Source organism: Muntiacus reevesi, chromosome 9 (assembly GCF_963930625.1).
Source record: "Muntiacus reevesi chromosome 9, mMunRee1.1, whole genome shotgun sequence".
NCBI lineage: Eukaryota > Metazoa > Chordata > Mammalia > Artiodactyla > Cervidae > Muntiacus > Muntiacus reevesi.
In genome coordinates, this window is record NC_089257.1 from 47,843,286 (window position 1) to 47,866,485 (window position 23,200).

The following is a 23,200-nucleotide window of genomic DNA, read 5'->3' on the forward strand; positions in this document are numbered from 1 at the left end:
AATAAGGACAACAATAGATTATCAAAAGAGAGGGATCCCTGATATATTTTCAAACTTGGAGAACTTTAAATATATTCATATCAAGAAATGCAAACTATTTTCACCATTATTACATTTAAATAGACTTTAGTAGCAGTGACCAATATCACATGGCTTCTCAGCACAGTCAAAACGTATGTAAATCCATCTATATTATCTTATGTGAAATAGATCGCCAGTCCAGGTTCAATGCATGAGACAGGGTGCTCAGGGCTGGTGCACTGGAATGACCCTGAGGGATGGGATGGGGAGGGAGGTGGGAGGGGGGTTCAGGATGGGGAGCTCATGTATACCCATGGCTGATTCATGTCAATGTATGGCAAAAAGCACCACAATACTGCAAAGTAATTAGCATCCAATTAAAATAAATAAATTAATTTAAAAACAAAACAAGTTACAGACTGGAGAGAAAATATTTGCAAATTATATATCCAACAAAGAACTAGTATTTATAATATATAAAGAACCTTCTAAACTGAACATTAAAGAAGAGATCTCTGTTATTTTTTGTAACTACGTGTGAGTCTATAATTATCTCAAAATAAAAAAGTTAATTAAAAAAGGTATGTAAATCCACTTTTCTTTGCCATAATTTCATCAAAGCTCTTTTCATCTCACTGTTTCGCAAGCTGTAGATCAGTGGATTCAGCAGAGGTGTAAGAAGAGAGTAAGCCAAGGACATTAGCTTCTTGGTTTCTGGGGAGTAGCCAGATTTGGGTTGTAAGTAAGTCATATTGGCTGTGCCATAGAAGAGGGTAACAGATGTGAGATGGGAGGCACAGGTGGAAAAGGCCTTTTGCCTCCCAGTGGTTGTTGGCATCTTCAGAATGGCAAAGAGAATTCGAACATAAGACAAGAGTATCAACAAGAAAGGAACCATAACAATCAAAATGGTGCCAGTGAATGCATAGATCTCAAACAAAAAGGTATCTGCACATGCAAGCTCTAGCACTGCTGGAGTTTCACATGAAAGATGATTAATTTCATTGTTGCCACAAAAGGGAAAACTAAACACCCATGTGGTCTGCACAGTAGCCACTATGATCCCTGAGATCCATGAGAATATAATTAATTTCATGAAAACCCTTATGTTCATAATCACTGGGTAGCTCAGAGGATGGCAGATTGCAGCAAATCGGTCATAAGCCATTGCTCCCAGAAGAAAACATTCAGTCCCACCAAAAAGAAGAATGAAGTACATCTGTGAAAAACAGCCTGCAAAAGTGATCATAGTTTTTTCATTGAAGAGGACCACCAGCATTTCAGGCATGATGACTGCACTGAAACCCACTTCCACCACAGACAGGTTCAAGAGGAACAGATACATGGGAACGTGGAGGCTCTGCTCCAATGAGATGACAACTATAATGATGGCATTTCCGATCAGAGTCACCAGGTAAATAACCAAGAAAACCTGGAAGAGCTGCCTTTGGAGTTCAGGAAAATTAGAAAAGCCCAAGAGGATGAATTCAACCACAGAGCTTTGATTTTGCCTTTTCATTCTGGTAGTACAGCATGTGATATTTTATGGCAAAAATGTAAATTATGAAGCCACAATCCAATAGTAGAGAGTTCAGGTCTCCATTCACCTCAAATAATCCTGGTAAAAGCTGTAAAGAGGAAGCTATCTTGACAGAAGTTATTTTGGCAATTTTGAAAAATGACCAGTTACAAGAAATAAATGTATCTTTCAAATATAAAAGAAGAATGAACACTTCTGGCTTATAAATCTTATCAGAATAGCACAAAATAATATCAAAGTTCTTATTTTCTAGTGCAATTCATACACTATGTATTTTGATATTTTAGCATAACTTGAAAACAAACATAAATAACTTATGTCACATTCCTACTACATTGCTTTCAGTTTCCCCAGTTTTATATAAGCATGAAATCTTATATACTTACAGAAAGTAAAGTATCAAAAGTGACAAAAGAAAAAAGATACCCACAAAAATTTTATAACAACCAAACAATTTAAAGTTACAGCACAGTTGATACATGTTTATTACAAATATTCATAGCTTTAAATTTGTTGTATGTGACTCGGTTAAATGTGACAACAGTTTGCAGAACCTTACAATGGAGGTTGTAGTATTACTTATATTGGATGATCTGTAAACTAAGAGAATAATTGACTTCAGGTTTATTGATAACTTCCTCAACTGGTCATGGCAAGTTGCATTGATACTAGCTTCACCATGGTCCATTCTTGTGAACCATGATGACTTAAGAAAAAAAGTTAAATTTTGATAATTGTGAAACAGTGATTTTAAAGATTCTTTCTCCCTCCCTCCCTCCTTTCCTCTCTCTCTCTCCCTACTCTATCACTAGGTTCATCAAAAAGTTCATTTCATTATTTCTTATTCAACAAACACAAAAAGAGCATCTACCATTTTCTAGGCTCAGTAATCTCTGGCAACTTTTGATTTCACAGCTCAACAAAGAGCTGACAACACTACATAAAATAGCATTTGACTCCTGGGTCGGGAAGATCTGCTGGAGAAGGGATAGGCTACCCACTCCAGCATTCTTGGGCTTCCCTTGTGGCTCTGCTGGTAAAGAATCCACCTGTAACGCAGGAGACCTGCGTTCGATCCCAGGCTTGGGAAGATCCCTTGGAGAAGGGAAAGGCTACCCACTCCAGTATTCTGGCCTAGAGAATTCCATAGATTGTATAGTCCATGGGGTCCCAAAGAGTTGGACATAACTGAGCAACTTTGACTCACTCACTCACATACCTCAGTACCTTCTAACTTCTATCATTTACATCTTGCCCAACATCTCCAATGCGAAAACTCCAGGAAGGCAAAGATTTCCTTTTGTTCTTTGTTGTATTCACAATGTCCATAAGAATCCATGACCCATAATATATGCTAAATACGTGAAGAATGCAGACAACAGGAAATCGAGACAATGTTTTAAAGGCATAGAGTATCAGAAAGAAAAATAACATCAGCACACCATCCTATTGGGAAGCAAAAGTGTTTTAGACATTTTAATGAGAAAAACATTACTTCTAAATGGAAAAGGAAAGTGAATAACCATAATTACAGGTGTCACGTGTGGAAGATACATCAGGTGGAAAGATCAAGACGTCAGTGAGACTGAATTGGTCAAGTAAAAAGGCATTTGATGACAACTTACACTGGAATCAAGATCTACTGATCATTGTATGATATCTTGAAAACCAGTGGAAGTTCACTGTGTCAGATTAAAAGGACAGAAAACAAGTCTTCAGTACAGATCAGTATCACATAAGCAGACAGTAGAAGACAAGCTAACTTATTCCTGTATTTGACCTTAATCATACATTAACATCAATGTCTGTATCATCCATAATAATTATATTTGTATGTAAAGATTCTCCTAAATTTAGTAATTTAAACTGCAGGATCAAATACCTAAATTTCTAACAGAGAAAAAAATAATGTGTATTCAGTTCCAAATATTTTAAAGTGGATAGATTTTTAAACTAGAAAATTTAGAATATTATATATACAAAATGGAAAACTTTTAAAGGACTTTTTAAAAGCATGTTCATGATGGAAAGAGCAAATAACCACACATGATCCACATTTTATCTATAACTTAGAAGATCATAATCCTGTCTTGATAACTCTCTGACGTAGAATACTTGGGCAGATCACTCCATTTTCTAAGTTCGAGTCCTCCAACTGGAAAGTGGACTCATTTACCAAATTCCCTTTCAGTTGCAAATTTCTAAGATTTGATGATTAGTGCATGAAAAGTACTTACATCTCTAATTACTACCAAAAGTTTTTCTCTGAAAAGAAAAAGGAATTGACCAGCATCAACACCAAAGAGTCTACCAATTCAAATGTTTGATCTGTGTCTAGTGATTCCTGAGCACCGAGATATCACTTCAATAGCATTTCCAACTATAAGATGAAGATGAATTGTAAGTGAAAATCTAACAAGCACACAGCAGAACCTTCACTTTTGTACCTACTGGCTCTGTCAATGTAAAGTTCATACTACTTTATTAGATATTTTACTTCCACTTAACAGCCACCTTCTCATAAATACAAGTCAGAGATTCTGTGCATTGATGCTATAACATATGACATTGAATCACATGCCCTGGAGAATCCATCCCTGGAGAACTTGCAATCACTTTATACATGCTTTCTTGTATTTTCACATGATAACTAAGGAGGTTTGAACTTGGCCCTTAAGGTAAGAAAGCTCAAGAGGGCTAAACTGGAGCACCACTCCTTTGTATTCCTACAGGGAATAAATACCTTCTCACACAAGAAACTCAGCTTCACCAAGACATCTCCCAACAGGAAGTGGAAACAACGACTGAATAAAGAATGAAAGTGGGGAAAGGAGAGAGTGGTGGGAAGAGGGTGTGAGCAAAGGCAGGTGAGCCAGAGGGCAAGGAATGATTGGATGGACTGTACAGTTAGTGCTGTGGTGGGAAATAAATTAGTATAAGTAGATAGAAGACTCTTCATAAAATAAAATGCGTGGATGCCCTCTCACCCAACAAGAACTTTTTATCTTTTGTAGTAGAAATATAGAGCCACTGAAAATTTTATGAGAAAAATGTAATTAAAATTTATTTCATTGACAGAGTCTTTAAATCAGCAGTCAAAAAATCTGGACTAGTTTGTCCAATTTGAGCAAATCATTTAACTTTCCCAATTATATTACATTCTCTGTAAAATAATCATTAACATTGATCTCCACTGCATATTTGTGAAAATCAAGGAACTCAAGGATGAATCTAAACTGTCTTGTACAATTAAAGCCATTGGTTCAGTCCCAAAAGAGTGAAGAGTGAAAGAATCTGCAGGTTTGGCTTTGTCCAGAACTGGATGGTGAGTCTGGAATGGAGGTTCCCTTTGTCAACTTATTGTTGCTTTCCTGGTGTAGGTTGTTCCATTCTCAAGGAATCTCACCTTTCCTGGCAATTATAAGGTTGCCAACTACACTTAGAGTTTCGTTTCATCTAATCTCTGTCCCATGGGAAATGTACCAGTTACTCTGAGGAGAAAGGATTTTCATTACAGAATCCAATCCAAGGAATGTTTCCATATCATTCACTATGTGGGATAACACCCTATTTATGAGCCAGTCATGTGCACTAGACATGGGAAATGTTATTTAATATATGATTCATACCCCATCAATTCCATGGGGGCTTCTGAAATACTGAAATATTCTATTTCTTGCTGTAGGGGAAGTCATCAATATGTCGAGCTATGATTTGCACACTTTCCCACATGTACATTAGAATTAAATCAAAACTGTATAGAAAAATTGCAGATACAAGCTAAAGGGGATAAAAAGGAAATAATATTAATATCAGGCTATATCTTAAAGGCAATAGTACTAAGGTGAAAAAAATAATAATCTGGAGATTTAACACACCTTCCTCAATGATTGACAGACAATATAAACAACAAAGACATAGAAATGAGAATACTTTAATAATAAAATTTTTATTTATAAGATGATAATGAGAGAATAAATATAAGTAAGAAACAACATATTTTATGTGGCTAACTATATTTTCCTCTTAAAACATTTGTAAAATATTTACAAAAATTGATTATGTGTTTGTCATAAAGAAAACAATCAATAAATCCAAATTCTTGGCATTCACACACATAATACACTTTGCAATAAAACTGCAGAACAACAACCAAATATAGTGGAAGGAAACTAAGGTCTTGGAAATTCAGAAACATTCTGACATTATCTTTTGCTAACTCAAAGTTGGACATGAACTATAGACTATTAAGAAATGAACTTTTAAATTAAATGACCAGATTTTCATTTATTAATGTCTTCAAAACTTTATTTCTAGTCTTGTCCTAAATTCTGTTCACCCTCAGCATCCCCCATTTCAGGTAGCAGTAGCTTAAATTTTCTAGTTACACAAACCAAACACCAAGGAGTCATCCTTGAATTCATTTCCACTGCCCCATCTCCAGCACTGCAGGCAGATTCTTTACTATCTGAGCCACCAGGGAAACCCTTTCCCTCCCAGTTCAGTTCAGTCGCTCAGTTGTGTCTGACTCTTTGTGGCCCCATGGACTACAGCACACCAGGCCTCCCTGTCCATCACCAACTCCAGGAGTTTACCCAAGCTCATGTCCATTGAGTCGATGATGCCATCCAACCGTCTAACCCTCTGTCATCCCCTTTTCCTCCCAACCCATAGTAAATCCATAATCTACCTAAAGCACTATGTTCTAAGTACAGTGTATCAAATTTGAACATTCTCACTCTTCTCAAAAGGGCTTCCCAGTTGGCTCAGTGGTAAAGAACCCATCTGCCAATGCAGGAGATGTAGGAGACACAAGTTCTATTCCTGTGTTAGGAAGATCCACTGGAGGAGGAAATGGCAACCCACTCTACTATTCTTGCCTGGAAAATCCCATGGACAGAAGAGCCTGGCAGGGTACTATCCATAGGGTCACAAAGAGCTAGACACGACTGAGCAATTGAGCATGCTCTCACCCTTCCTAAAGCTAATATCCTGATCCAAGTTCCTTTTGTCTCCCAGTTCAATTATTGCCATAGCCTCTGAACTTCCCCCTTCTTCCTCCCATGCCTCTGCTCAGTTCAGTTCAATTCAGTCTCTCAGTCGTGTCCGACTCTTTGCAACCCCATGAATCACAGCACGCCAGGCCTCCCTGTCCATCACCAGCTCCCAGAATCTATCCAAACCCATGTCCATTGAATCGGTGATACCATCCAACCGTCTCATCCTCTGTCATCCCCTTCTCTTCCTGCCCCCAATCCTTCCCAGCATCAGGGTCTTTTCCAATGAGTCAACTCTTCACATGAGGTGGCCAAAGTATTGGAGTTTCAGCTTCAACATCAGCCCTTCCAATGAACACCCAGGACCAATCTCCTTTAGGATGGACTGGTTGGATCTTCTTGCAGAACAAGGGTCTCTCAAGAGTCTTCTCCAACACCACAGTTCAAAAGCATCAATTCTTCAGCGCTCAGCTTTCTTCACCGTCCAACTCTCACATCCATACATGACTACTGGGAAAACCATAGCCTTCACTAGATGGACCTTTTTTGGCAAAGTAATGTCTCTGCTTTTAAATATGCTATCCAGGTTGGTTATAACTTTCCTTCCAAGGAGTAAGTGTCTTTTAATTTCATGGCTGCAATCACCATCTGCAGTGATTTTGGAGTCCCCCCCAAAAAAAAGTCTGCCACTGTTTCCACTGTTTCCCCATCTATTTCCCATGAAGTGATGGGACCAGATGAAAGCACCCTATCCCACTCACTGCAGAAGTCAAATTTACCAACATAACTTAAAATCTGTTTCCCTAGGCTTCCCTGGTGGCTCAGTGGTAAAGAATTTGCCTGCCAGTGCAGGAGATGATCTCTGGTCTGAGAAGATCACATATGCTGCAAAGCAGCTAAGCCCATGTGCCAGGACTGTTGAGCCTGTGCTCTAGAGCTCAGGAACCACAACAATTGAGCCCACACGCTGAAACTCCTGAAGCCCCCACAACCTAGAGTCCATGCTCGGCAACAAGAGAAGCCACCACAATGAGAAACCTCTGCACTGAAATGACCCAACACAGCCAAAGATAAATACATTTTTTTTTTAAAAAAAATCTGTTCCCCCATTGCTCTTGGAGCTCATCTCCATTACATCCTCTTGCTTACTCTCATCCAACCAAGGTCCTTCGCTAGTTTTCAAATCCCCAGCTATGTTCTCAACCCCACAGCTATTGCTTTGCTTTTCCTGAACATGGGCTCTTCCTTTCCGAAATGCTTATTCCCTCATGTCCCTTTGCCCAAGGGGTATCTTCTCCAGGAGACTTTCCCAAAAATCCTACTTAAATTGAACCTCAAAGCCAACTCTACTATCCTGATTTATTTTTCTCCACAATATTCCTCAGCAGAGATACATCTAAATCATGAGGACGGGTTAAAAATAAAAAGATGGAGAAAGATATTCCAAAATGCTAATCAAAGGAAATTTGTGTATTTATATGTACCAACTATGCGGGTTGGCCACATAGTTCCTTCAGTTTCTAAGTAAAATAAAAGACACATTTTTCATTTTCACCAAGAATTTTTAATGAACAGCATATTCACTGTTTTGTTCTGTTACCTTTTGCCATTTTTCAGGTGACTTCATAATTCCATCTTCCTGAAATTTTTATCTTTTTGAGCAAAGAACTGTTCCAGGTGCCTTTTATACCCTTCCAGGGAATGGAAATTTTTTCTATTAAGAGAATTTTGTAGACCGAAATAAATGGAAATCTGAAGGTGTAATGTCTGGTGAATACAGTGGATGAATCAGAACTTCCCAGTCAAGCTGTAACAGTTTTTGCCTGGTAATCAAAGAAACATGTGGTCTTGTGGTATCCTGATAGAAGATTATGCATTTTCTGTTGACTAATTCTGGATGCTTTTGTAGAGGGCTGCTTTCAGTTGGTCTAATTGGGAGCAGTACTTGCTGGATTCATCATTTGGTTTTCCAGAAGGAAGTCATAATAGAGGACTCCTTTCCAATCCCACCATATACACAACATCACCTTCTTTGGATGAAGACCAGCCTTTGTTGCAGTTGGTAGTAGTTCCTTTCACTTGCCTCATGATCTCTTCCATCCCATATTGCTGTATGGAATCCACTTTTCACCTCCGATCATTATTTGTTTTAATAATAGAACACTTTAATTACATTTAAATAGAGAATTGGACACACATATATGGTCAAGAAGGTTGTTCGTTTGTTTGTTTCACTTAAACTATGTGGAACCCAAACATCAAAGTAATAAACTTAAATAAGCTGGTACAAAACATTTTCAATGCCTGATTTGGACATTTTGAGTGTGTCAGCTATCTCCCACATGGTACAATATTGATTGTTCTTAATTAATGTCTTGATTTAATCACTATCAACTTCAACTGGCTTACCCAACTCTAGAGTATCATCCATGGAGAAACCTCTGGCACAAAGCTTCACAAACCACTTTCGACACCTTTAACCTGTCACAGCACCTTCTCCATACACTGCACAAATCTTTTCTCTGCATTTCAGTTGCATTTTACCTTTCTTAAAATAATAAAGCATAATAAGCCAAAAATATTGCTTTTATTCTTCCATCTTCAGTATTGAAGTGACTACACAAAAATTCGCCAATTGTGTTGTTTTCTTAATGCATGCTAATGTGACAACTGTCACAATACAATCTAGCAAAATTGTTCCAAATGAAATTAAAGACAAGTAAGCACTACTAGAGCCAGCTTGTGGAAAATACCAAACGAACTTTTTTGTCAACCCAATACTGCCAGAAAAAACAAACTGCAGAGCATGAAATATTACTAGGGATAAACTGAACTGGACTCTTCAGGACCTTTTTGGGTATATGAGCCCCCACTCTCCACCCTGCGTGTGTCCCCTGTGTCTTGAAATAAAAGACTTTGCTTCAGGCCTCCCCTAAGTGTCAAAAGCCTGTCTTAACAGTTAATGATTATGAAATGTGACCATGTAGTAACAAAGAATAGCTGTTAGACTGAGAAACTGGTAATAATTTGGACTATAAATCAACCACATAGCGGAGTGATTGAACTCCCAGTTTCCTGAAAGATATAGATACAGCTCTGACACACATTCCTAAGCTGTTTGGATAGAAAGCTGACCCCTACCAGATAAAAACTGTCAACCACAGCACATAGCCCCAAGACCAGTTGACCAGGCTGATGATGCTCAAAATTTCACCTTGATACAAAGAAATCTGAGAACTGAGCACAAACTGATCTTGCACCCTCTGGCCCACCTTTTCATATCACCTTAAAAATCCTTCCCTGAAAGCCATTAGGGAGGTCAGGTCTTTTGAGCATGAGCTGCCCATGTCCTTTGCTTAGTACCCTGCAATAAATGCTGTACTTTCTTTCACAACGATCTAATGTTCACAGATTTTCATTGCTGTGCACTGGGCAAGTGGACCCAAATCTAGATCCAGTAATAGGAAAAAAGAGTCATTTTATAATGAGAAAAAGTTCAGATCTTCAAAAATATGTAAAAATACTAAACTTGCAAGTATCCATTAATATGGCTGCAAAGTATATCAATCAATTATTTCTTTATGAATGAGCACCCAGAACTTTCTTTGTCCTATCAATTCTTCACCTTAGGCCACTTCTTAGGTCCCATTTCTATTGTAAAAATACATGAAAAAATACCAAGAGAAACTCTATTTTGAATTATAATCTGTGTGAGTTCATGAAGCAAAACAGGTTGGTCTCCTCAAAACAACTGTCCCTTGTTTACACATTCATGGAACAAGTTTTTATTCCAGAAATTAAAATCTCATCTATTCTTAGTGTCTAGAATTCCACCCTATTAGTGCAGCAGAGTGGGCCTTCGGGTCCTTCTGAAGAATTTATAGTCATTGCGAAAAGTAATTCTGTAATAATTATTAAAGAAATTTATACTACTAAAATTTATAAACACATATACTGTTCATCCCATCAGGTCTAGGCCTATATCCTACAGAAATAAGATGTTAGTAAATATGAACATATGGAACTAGTTGTTCATCAAAGCATCATCTTAAGGACAATAATCTGGTAAAATTTGAATGTACATGATAGAGGAATAGGCAAATAAATTCCTATATCATATGTCATCAAACTTAGGCACCTAGAGAAAATGAGTGTGAATATCCTTTAGAAACATATACCCTGACATATTTTCAAACTTGGGGAACTCAACAAATTAAATATATTTATATCAAAAAATATAAACTAGTTCATCATTACTACATTAGAGTTTGGTCAGACAGTGAATATATAACACACAGCTTCTCAGCAAGTCAAAATGTATGTAAATCCACTCTTCTTTGCCATAATTTCATCAAAGCTCTTTTCATCTCATTGTTTCTCACGCTGTATATTAGTGGATTCAGCAGAGGTGTAAGAAGAGAGTAAGCCAATGATGTCAGCTTCTTGGTTTCTGGGGAGTAGCCAGATTTGGGTTGTAAGTAAGTCATACTGGCTGTGCCATAGAAAAGGGTTACAGATGTGAGATGGGAGGCACAGGTGGAAAAGGCCTTTTGCCTCCCAGTGGTTGATGGCATCTTCAGGATGGCAAAGAGAATTCGAACATAAGACAAGAGTATCAACAAGAATGGAACAATAACTGTCAGAATGGTGCCAGTGAATGCATAGATCTCAAACAAAAAGGTATCTGCACATGCCAGCTCTAGCACTGGGGGAGTCTCACAGAAGAGATGATTAATTTCATTGGGGCCACAAAAGGGGAAACTAAACACCCATGTGGTCTGCACAGTAGCCACTGTGATCCCTGAGACCCATGAGAATGTAACTAATTTCACAAAAACCATTTTGTTCATAATCATTGGGTAGCTCAGAGGATGGCAGATTGCAGCAAATCGGTCAAAAGCCATTGCCCCCAGAAGAAAACATTCAGTCACACCAAAAAGAAGAATGAAGAACATTTGTGCAAGGCAGCCCACTGTAGAAATCCTCATCTTCTCAGTGGAAAGGATCACCAGCATAACAGGCATAATGACCACACTGATACCCATATCCACCACAGACAAGTTCTGGAGGAACAGGTACAAGGGGACACGCAGGCTCTGTTCCAGGGAGATGATGACTATGATGATGGCATTTCCCATCACAGTCACCAGGTAAACCACCAAGAAAACCCCAAAGACCTGCTCTTCGAGTTCAGGGAAGTTAGAAAAGCCCAAGAGGATGAATTCAACCACAGAGCTTTGGTTTTCCATTTTCATGTCAACAGTGGAGCATATATTGTTTTTAAGAACATAGTTCTAAAATATATTGTATAAATTATAGTACAAAGTTTAACAGCTCTGAGTCAGGGTCTGTAGTCAAACAATCTGGGCAGAAGATGTAAAGAGAAGCCCATCCTGATAGAAATTTAGCGTGGCAGTTTTGGAGAATGATCAATTATTGTAGCTTAGAAATCCTATCTGATTTATACAAAATAGTGTCTAAGTTTTATCGTAACTTAGTTTATCGTACTAATAGTTTGGAATTTAAATTTAATGTTAAAGTAAGTAGGAATATATTATAACTTAGGTGTCACTTATATAATGTTTCTAAAGGTATCACCTATTTTCCTAATTTTATGTAAATATGAAATTTAAGACCACAAAAATAAAGTGTCCAGGCTCATATTTGCTTGTGCTGATGAGAAAGTTGGGACATAAATGAAAAGTAAACGTGGGCCTAGGCTATCGTCATTTCATTCAAAAGGCTCTGGACAGAGAAATATTTAAATATTTTCAAAAATGGAAAAGGTAAGACAATTTGAACTTCCTTAAATATAAAATTACAGTAGGTTCTTACTGCTACAGAATCATATACTGACAATGAAACTTATGTTACATATATTTTACCATAATAAAAATGTTAACAGATTAAAATTTTTAATTAAAAATATATTCTCAAGAAGTCACAAAAGGAAAAAGATAACCCACACGTAATTTTATAAAATTTTAATAATTCTAACAAAGATGATATGTAGTTGTTATAACTATTCATTAGTTCAAAATGACTGTATATGACTTGGTTAAATCTGACAACACTGCAGAAACACACAGAGAGGGTTTATTTCTGAGGTTCCTGCCTTCAGTGATCTATAAGTATGTGAATTTGCTTTACAGTTGCTGATTTTTGCTCAGACTGTACCTGGACAAATACATAGAAAATTCATCCAGATGAGAAATTGGTAGGGGGGACAGTTCTCATTGGTACGTCCCTATGATCATATGTTTTAAGGAAATGCTCATGTTTTACTCATTATAAACTTTTAATTTAAAAGTTTCCCTTCTAGTTCCCTTGTGCTGCCCTCTCTTTCTTCCTTCCTATTAAATTTCCCATCAAGATGTTCAATTAATCACTAATTATTCAACCAACATTGATTGAGCATCTGCCATTTTTAGCCTCCATACTCCAAGACACACTTTGGACTCCAGAACTCAGCAGAGAGCAAATCACACAGCCTAAAATGGGAGACAGGGCCTCACTCCCTAAGCCAGTCATTCTAACTGCTACCTCTCGTACCATGCTGTATTTTTTCATTATCTCCTGCAGACATTGTATTTACTACTTTTATATATACATCTATACAGACATGGACACACACACACACACATATATATATGCACAGATACACAATAATTTTTTCATTAAATATAAACTCCAGGAGGACAAAGATTATGTTTTATACTAAGAATGTCTACAACAGTTTCTGACCCATAACAAATGCAAAACCAATTTTTTCTTGAATAAATGAAAATAAAATTTAGGAAAATGCAGACCCCACCTTTAAGGAATATTCTATCTACATGAAAAGTTAAATCAGTATAAACACTATTGGGGAACAAGATTAATTACAATGATCTTAGAGTTTTCAGTGAGGAAAATGTTAGTCTAAATGAGGAGAGATGAAGAACTACATCACAAGAACTCAGAGGTGGAAGGGCAATTAGACAGGAGGAAGGCTGACTTACTCAAGTCAAAATGTAATTGATGACAACTTAGCCTTCTAGATTTCTGTGATAGTTTGAAAACCAGGGAATGACATCTGTGGGAGATGAGGAATCCAGGAAGACAGAAGGAGCAAGTGAAAACATAAAATGTTGCCTTGGGTACCGATCATTAAAATATCAGCAGACAGCCATGGTGGGTTGACTTATATATGTCTGAATTTGTCTACAGTCTTGTATTAAAATCAAATGTCTCTATCAACCACAGTAATTATATTTCGGTTGTCAAAAATCACCTAAATCAATAAAAATAAGATCAAATATTTAAACCCGTTTCTAGTGGGGTAAAAAAAAGAGAAATGTGTATTCAGCTAAAAAGTTTAAAAGTGGATAAGTGCTGAAAATAGAAAATTTAGAGTATCATATAAACAAAGTGGAAAACCTGTAAAGAACTAATTAAAAGAATATATGAAACAAAATGTTCATGATGGAAAGAGCAACAAACCATAGGTGTCTCACATTTTTTCTGTAACTTAGAACATCCTAATGCTCTCTTGATTATTCTGACATGGAATACTTAGGAAGATCACATCAACCTTTCAGGTGAAAAAGGTTGGAGTTGGACTTATTTACCAAGTTCCTTCTCAGTTGCAATCTTCCAAGTTTTCAGGATTAGTGCATTCCAAGTACACATCTCTATTACCCCAACTTTTTCTCTGAAAGAAAAAAGAAATTGAGCAGCATTGACACCAAAGAGTCTTACTTAATCAAATGCTTTATCTGTGTCTAGTAATTCCTGAGCACTGAGACATAACTTCAATGGTATCTCTATCAGTAGAAGATGAACTACAAATGGAAAATCCCCTAACAAGCACAGCAGAAACTTTACTTCCTTACCTGTAGACTTTAACAATAAAGTTCACTATTTTGTCAGAAGTTTCACCTCTAGTCAGATGCCACCTTCTCATAAACACAACTCAGTGATTCAGTGCACTTCGCACTGACTCAGAACATTATGACACTGAATCATATGCCCCAGAGAATCCATCCCTGGAGAACTTGCAGTCAATTTGTATGTGCTTCCTCAGGTCTTTGCACAATAGCTAAAGAGGCTTGAACTTGGGCCTTCAGTTGAGAAAGCTCAAGAGAGCTAACCTGGAGCACCACTCCCTCATATACCTCTAGGAAACCCCCTCACACAAGATTCCGTGTCACCATGACATCTCCCAATAGCAGGGAGAAACAAAGACTAAATAAAGGTTTTAACCGGGGAGAGAAGAGAATGGTGGGGTGAGGGCATGAGCAAAGGCAGGTGAGCCAGAGGGTGAGGAATGATTGGGTAGAACATACAGTTTGTGCAGGGCCTAATTAATACAAACTAGGTCAAGAAGATGGAAGCCTCTTTGTAAAAAGCCTGGTTACCCTCCCACCCACCCTTTCAACCAAGAATTTTGGATCATATGTACTAGAAATGTATAGCCACTTTAAATTGTTTAGAAAAATATCATTACAAATGATTTCAAACAGAACTTTTAAACTAGGAATCAAAACACCTAGACTTGTTTGTATAATTTGAGCAAATACTTTAACCTCCTGAATTGCATTATTTTCTCTGTAAAATAAGCATAAATTATTGATCTCACGGAGTATTTGTGAAAATCAAGGGCCTAAACTGTCTTGAACAATGAGACCATTGGCTCAGTTGCAAAAGAGTAAAGAAATGAATGAATCTGCAGGCTGGGCTTTGTCCAGAACCCGATGATGAGACCACAATGAAGGTTCTCTTTGTATACTTTTTGTGTGTGTGTGTGTGTTGTATACTTCTTATTGCTGCTCTTCTTGAGCAGTTTATTCCATTCTCTAAGGAAGCTTACCCCTCTTGGCAGCAATGAATTTGCCAACAACACTTTGAAATTCATTCAATCTAATCTGTGTCCAGTGGGAAATGTACCACTTATGCTGAGGAGAAGGGATTTTCATCACAGAATCCAATTCAAGGATCCCTCTCATATCATTCATTATGGTCAGATAACATCCCATGCACAAATGTGTCAAGTTCACCAGGCATAGGGAGGCCTGCTTAATATGTACTTTGAATACTTCATACCCGATCAATCCCATCTCAGGGATCCTTTTTTAAAAACACAATCAGGTTTCTATCTCCACAACTTTTGGTAGAAATATGTTTTTTGTCCATAAAGACTGTTTTCTGCCAAAATTAAAAAAACTTTTAAATGCAAAGGATGTTTTGCCCATTTACTACTATCTCTGGAGCAGAAACTAGGGACAGTAGGAGCTCCTATAACACAATTCAATGAAAGAGTCCTTCTCTATTCACAGTTGTTTAGTCACAAAGTCCTGTCCAACTCAGTAGCAACATTAAAATTAGAAGCAAGCATTAAATCTTCCAAATATTGCAAGATGAGAAATTAATCATGTTAGAAAGTTCACAAGTTATGGTCTACCTCAGCAACCACAGAAAACATGCACGTTTATTTACCATATTGGTTCCCACAGGACAAAAATCATCTATTATTTATAAGAAAGCTATTGGGGGCATTTTAGGCCAAAAAAGGGAAATTTAGCAAATGTCTTAAAAATTGGTCTACAAGTGAAAAAGGTATGAATATTATCAAGTAAGACTTTAGGAAGTTCCCATGGAGTTCTCTAGTCACCAACACTGGATAAATATGTAGAACAGGAACAAGAGAAATTCTGTTTTGAATTATAATCTGTGTGAGTCCCTTAAGTAGAATGATTTGGTCTCCCAGAATAACTCAACTTTCTTTACATGTTCATGGAATAAATTTTCACTTTAGAGATTAAATCTCATCTGTTTGTTGGTCTCTTGAAGTTCTACTTCAATAGTTCACCAGAGTGGGACTTCAGATCAGTCTAAAGGAGTTACAAAGACTTTGAAAAATTATTCTGTAACAGCTATTAAAATCTATAACTACACATACTCTTCATCCCAAGCTTAATTTGAGGAATCTATCATACAGAAATAAAATGTCAATATATATGAACATATGGATCAAGTTTTTTATTAAAGTTTCATCTTAATGACAATAGTCCAGTAACAACATGGATGTTCACAATAGAGGAAATGATAAATAAATTGCTATATCATATGTCATCAAAGTTATATATCTATGAAAAATGAATGTGAATACACTATCTAAAGAGATATATTTCCTTAATATATTTTCAAACTTGGAGAACTCAACAGATTAACATGTTCATAGAAGAAATGTTAACTATTTTCACCGTAATTAAATTTAAGTACAGTGCAGTCAGACAAGACCAAATATCACATGATTTCTCAACACACTCAGAATGTATGTAAATCCACTTTTCTTTGCCACATTTTTATCAAAGCTCTTTTCATCTCACTATTTCGCAAGCTGTATATTAGTGGATTCAGCAGAGGTGTAAGCAACATGTAAGCCAAGGACATCAGCTTCTTGGTTTCTGGGGAGTAGCCAGATTTGGGTTGTAAGTAAGTCATACTGGCTGTGCCATAGAAGAGGGTTACAGATGTGAGATGGGAGGCACAGGTGGAAAAGGCCTTTTGCCTCCCAGTAGTTGTTGGCATCTTTAGAATGGCAAAGAGAATTCGAACATAAGACAAGAGTATCAACAAGAATGGAACAATAACTGTCAGAATGGTGCCAGTGAATGCATAGATCTCAAACAAAAAGGTATCTGCACATGCCAGCTCTAGCACTGGGGGAGTCTCACAGAAGAGATGATTAATTTCATTGGGGCCACAAAAGGGGAAACTAAACACCCATGTGGTCTGCACAGTAGCCACTGTGATCCCTGAGACCCATGAGAATGTAACTAATTTCATGAAAACCATTTTGTTCATAATCACTGGGTAGCTCAGAGGATGGCAGATTGCAGCAAATCGGTCAAAAGCCATTGCCCCCAGAAGAAAACATTCAGTCACACCAAAAAGAAGAATGAAGTACATTTGTGCAAAACAGCCCACTGTAGAAATCCTCATCTTCTCAGTGGAAAGGCTCACCAGCATAACAGGCATAATGACCACACTGATACCCATATCCACCACAGACAAGTTCTGGAGAAACAGGTACAAGGGGACATGCAGGCTCTGTTCCAGGGAGATGATGACTATGATGATGGCATTTCCCATCAGAGTCACCAGGTAAACCACCAAGAAAACCCCAAAGACCTGTTCTTGGAGTTTGGGAAAGTTAGAAAAGCCCAAGAGGATGAATTCAATCACAGAGCTTTGGTTTTGTCTTTTCATGTCAACAGTGAAGCATATGTTGTTTTTATGAACATGGCTTGGAAAGTACAAAGTCACAGTCCAATAGCTTAAATCCAACCAATCTGGACAGAAAGAGTCCATCGTGATAGAAATTTAGCTTAATGGTTTTGGAGAATGGCCGGTTATTGTAACTTAGAAATCTTGTCTGATATATACAAAATAGTACCCAAAAATAGCATCAAACTTTTATGACAAATTGAAAGCTAAGTAGTTTAAAAACCTGATTTAGTGTTAAAGCAAATAAGAATATTTTGTAACTTAAATCCCATTCATGTAACATTGATCAAGTTATCATCTATATTCCCAATTTTATATAAGTATGGAATTAAAGACCACAAAAAATAATGTGCCTGGGCTCACGTTTTCTTTTTAGAAAGTAGTGACATAAAAAGAAAGCAAATGTGGGTTAGCACTCTCCTCATTTCATTCAAAAGGCTCTGGACTAAGAAATATTTAAAGATTTTTAAAATGGAACAGAGAGACAATTTGAGTTTCCACAGATATAAAAATTCAATATATACTACTAGAGAAATGTGCACCTAAAAATGGTAAATTTTATGTAATATATATTTTAACACAAAATAAAAATTAATAGATTAAAGTTTTAAAATTTTTTAAATGAAAGTATCAAAAGGAGACAAACGGGAAAAGCTACTCAGAAATTTTTGATTAAAAAACCTAATAATTCTAAGTACAACAAGGGAAACATGTAACTGTTATGAATATTTGTTAGTTCAAAATGACTGTTTATGGCTTAGTTAAATGTGACAACAATCTGCAGAAATACACAAAAACGGTTTGTTTCAGATGTTCCTAACTTAGCTGATCTGTAAACTATGTAAATTAATTGTAGAGTTACAGATTTTTGCTCAGACTGTTCCTAGCCAAATATATTGGGATTTGCCCAGATGAGAAATTTGGAGGGTCATTTCTCCATGGTACATCCTTATGATCATGATCATTTAAGAAAAAGCCCATGTTGTAGGAATCTTATACTTGTAATTTTAATGAATCTCTTCTCTCACTCGTCCTTCCTCTCTTCTCTTTCTCCCTATTAAATATTTTTATCAAATTGTGCAATTAGTCACTAATTATTAAACAAACACTGATTGAACGCCTACCATTTTTAGCCCCTATGCTCTCAGGCACACCCTGGATGCCAGAGTTCAACAGGGAGCAAACCTCACAGCCTAAAATGGAAAATAAGGTTTCACTCCCTAACGCAGAACTTCTAACTCCTACCTCTCATACTGTGCTCTGTTTTTTTTTCTCCTACTGATATTCTATGTATAGTTTTATATATAAACTAACTCTTTCACTAAACATAAACTCCAGGGCAACAAAGATTATGTTTTATATTCGCAATGCCTACAACAGTCTCTGACTCATAGCAAATACTAAATCAATTTTTTCTTGAATAAGTGGAAAATGCAGACTCTAAGAAATGCTATGTTTACATGAAAAGTAAAATCAGTATAAACACTATTGGGAAACATGGGGTTTAGACATTTCATTGAGAGAAAGATTATTTCTAAATGAGGGATGAGGGTGAACAACTACTTCACAAGAAGTGGGGGGTAAAAGGGCAATTAGACTGGAAGGAGAGGGGAGGAAGGCTGACTTGCTCATGTCAAAGTGTATTTGATGACAACTTAGCACTAGAATGAAGGCCTGCTAGCTTTGTGTGATGTTTTGAAAACCAGTTAACTGGGAGATAAGGAACCCAAGACAATCGAAAGATACAACAAGCTGAAGACACTAAGTGACACTGAGTACAGATCATAGAATGTTAGCAGCCAACAGGAGGCAAGTTCACCTATTTCTGAGTTCAACCATAGTCATGTGTCAAAATCAAATATATATATATAATTATGACTGATTCGCATTGTTGCACAGCAAAAATCAACACACAGTTGTAAAACAATCTTCCACCAATTAAAAAAAAAGTGTCTATTCAGCTACGAATTTTATAAATAAATAGATTTTGAAAGTTAAAAAGTTTACAGAATCACATAAGCAAAGTAGAAAACCTTCAAAGGACTGATTAAATGTGTATATGAAACAAAATGTTCATGGTGGAAAGAGCAACAGACCATGGCCAATCTATCTTTTCTATATAACTTAGAAAACCCTAACGCTGTCTTGATAACTCTCTGACATGGAATACTTGGGTAGCACACTCCTCTCTGGATCTCAGCCTTCCAGTTGAAAAAGGTTGGGTTGGACTTATTTACCAAGTTCCTTGCAGTGACAGTCTTTAAGATTTGATTACTACTGCATGCAAATTACTTTACCTCTAATTATTGCTCCAAATTTTTCTCTGAAAAGAAAAAAAAATTGATGAGCATCAACTGACTCAAATATATAATCTGTGCCCAGTGATTCTTAAGCACTGAGACAATACTTCAACAGTATCTCCAACTATCAGTGGAAGATGAACTGAAAACGGAAAACCCACCAACAAGCACACACCTGAACCTTCAGTTTCTTACGTATTGAATCTGTCAATTTAAAGTTTACAGTGCTTTGTCTGAAGTTTCACCTCTAGTCAAAAGCCACCTTCTCATAAACACAACTCAATGATTCAGTGCACTGTTTCTAGAATGTTATATGATATTGAATCACATGCCCCAGAGAACCCATCCTTGGAGAACTTGGAATCACTTAATACATGCTTTATTGTATGCTTGCACAATAACTAAAGAGGCTTGAACTTGGGCCCTCAGGTGACAGAGCTCAAGAGGACTAACCTAGAGCACCACTCCCTCATATTCCTACAGGGGATAAATACCTCCTCACACAAGAGACTCAGTGTCACCATGACATCTCCCAATAGAAGTGGAAGCCATGACTTAATAAAGGTTGTAAATGGGGAAGGAAGAGAGCAATGGGGAAAAGGTGTGAGCAAAGGCAGTTGAGCAAGAGGGGGAGGGATGACTGCATGGAATGTATAATTTATGCAGGGGTGGAAAACCAGTTAAGGCAGGGAGATTGATATCTCATTGTAAAAAGTTTGGATACCCTCCCATCCTCCCAATAAACAACTCTTGATCATTTGTACAGGAAATATAGAGCCACTAAAAATTTTTGAGAAAAATGTCATTACAAATGATTTCAGATAGAACTTTTAAACTGAGAATCAAAATATCTGTACTTGTTAGTATATTTGGAGCAAATATTTTAACTTCCCTGATTATACTACTTTCTTTGTAAAATAGTCATAAATTATTAATCTCATTGAGTATTTGTGAAAATCAAGGGACTCAAAGATGAGTCTAGACTGTCTTGTACAATTTAAAAGGTCATTGGCCCAAAAGTATGAAGAGACGAATGAATCTGCAGGCTGGTCTTTGTCCAGAACTGGACAATGAAGCTGGAATGTAGGTTCCCTTTGTCTACTTTTATTTCTTCTTTCCTGATGTAGACTGTTCCATTTTCAAAGAAGTTCAACCTTCCTGGCAGCAATGAGGTTGCCAACAAAACTTAGGGATTCATTCTATCTAACCTGTATCCAGTGGGAAATGCACCACTTTTGCTGAGGAAAAGGGATTTTCATCATAGTATTCAATACAAACCGCTCTTATATCATTCACCATACTGGGATAACACCACTTGCATGCACCAGTCACATGCACCAGATGTGGGGAAGCCTGTTTATGTACTTTTGATGATTCATACCCCAGCAATCCCATCACAGGGTCCTTATAAATGCTGAAATGTCCTATTTCCCTAGAGGCTCAGATGGTTAAGCGTCTGCGTGCAATGCGGGAGACCTGGGTTCAATCTCTGGGTTGGGAAGATCCCCTGGAGAAGGAAATGGCAACCCACTCCAGTATTCTTGCCTGGAAAATTCCACAGACTGAGAAGCCTGGTAGGCTACAGTCCATGGGGTCGCAAAGAGTCAGACATTACTGAGAGACTTCACTTTCACTTTCACTTTTCACACCAGCAATCCCATCACAGAGTCCTTATGAATGCTGAAATGTCCTATTTCTTGATGTAGTTGATGGATGGTAACACAGATGATGTGCAGTTTTGAGATTTCATCAAGATGTAGGGCCATGAGTTATACCCCTTGCTAGGTGTACTTGCCATTTCCTGGAGAAGAGGTGGCAAGAATACACATTAAGAAGGACTCTACAAAAAAGATCTTAACGACCCACATAACCACAATGGTGTGATCACTCACCTAGAGCCAGACATCCTGGAGAGCGAAGTCAAGTGGGCCTTAGGAAGCATCACTACAAGCAAAGCTAGTGGAGGTAATAGAATTTCAGCTGAGTTATTTCAGACGAGATCGGGCGCGTTCAGGGTGGTATGGTCGTAGACTCAGCTGAGTTATTTCAAATCCTAAAAGCTGATGCTGTGAAAGTGCTGCACTCAATATGCCAACAAATTTGGAAAATTCGGCAGTGGCCACAGGACAGGAAAAGGTCAGTTTTCACTCTAATCCCATAGAAGGGCAATGTCAAAGAACGTTCCAGCTACCACACAATTGTGCTCATTTCACATGTTAGCAAAGTAATGCTCAAAATTCTCCAAGCCAGGCTTCAACAATACATAAATCAAGAACTTCCACATGTTCAAGCTGGATTTAGAAAAGGCAGAAGAATCAGAGATCAAATGGCCAACATCTGTTGGATCATAGAAAAAACAAGAGAATTACAAAGACTTTGTGTGGATTACAACAAACTGTAGAAAATTCTTCAAGAGATGGGAATACCAGACCACCTTACCTGCCTCCTGCAAATCTGTTTGCCCATCAAGAATCAACAGAACCAGTCCATGGAACAATGGACTGGTTCAAAACTGGGAAAGAAGTACATCATGGCTGTATATTGTAACTCTGCTTATTTAACTTATATGCAGAGTACATCATGAGAAATGCTGGGCTGGTTAAATCACAAGCTGGAATCAAGATTTCCAGGAGAAATATCAGTAACCTCAGATATGCAGATGACACCACCCTTATGGCAGAAAGCAAAGAAGAACTAAAGAGCCTATTGATGAAGGTGAAAAGGAGAGTGAAACACTGGCTTAAAACTCAACACTCAAAATATTAAGATCATGGCATCCAGTCCCATTATTTCATGGCAAATAGAAGAGGAAACAATTGAAACAGTGACAGACTTTATTTTCTTGGACTCCGAAATCACTGCAGATGGTGACTGCAGCCATGAAATTAAAGGACACTCGCTCCTTGGAAGGAAAGCTATGACAAAGCTAGATAGCATATTAAAAAGCAGAGACATACAAGTGCTCGGGGCTGGTGCACTGGGATGACCCGGAGGGATGGGATGGGGAGGGAGGTGGGAGGGGCATTCAGGATGGGGAACACATGTAAATCCATGGCTGATTCATGTCAATG

At 37.5% G+C, this 23,200-nt stretch overlaps 3 protein-coding genes across 3 annotated transcripts; all 3 read right to left on the minus strand.

The window, feature by feature from the left end:
* Positions 1-589: 589 nt before the first annotated feature.
* LOC136175938 (olfactory receptor 10A3) lies at positions 590-1,540 on the minus strand. The gene has a single exon (XM_065946125.1). It carries the CDS (start codon positions 1,538-1,540, stop codon positions 590-592), a length of 951 nt encoding a protein of 316 aa, XP_065802197.1.
* A 9,328-nt stretch (positions 1,541-10,868) lies between these two features.
* Positions 10,869-11,813, minus strand: LOC136176015 (olfactory receptor 10A3-like). Its single transcript, XM_065946186.1, has one exon. It carries the CDS (start codon positions 11,811-11,813, stop codon positions 10,869-10,871), a length of 945 nt encoding a protein of 314 aa, XP_065802258.1.
* Positions 11,814-16,866: 5,053 nt separating this feature from the next.
* Positions 16,867-17,811, minus strand: LOC136175260 (olfactory receptor 10A3-like). The gene has a single exon (XM_065945578.1). It carries the CDS (start codon positions 17,809-17,811, stop codon positions 16,867-16,869), a length of 945 nt encoding a protein of 314 aa, XP_065801650.1.
* Between the last annotated feature and the right edge of the window lie 5,389 nt (positions 17,812-23,200).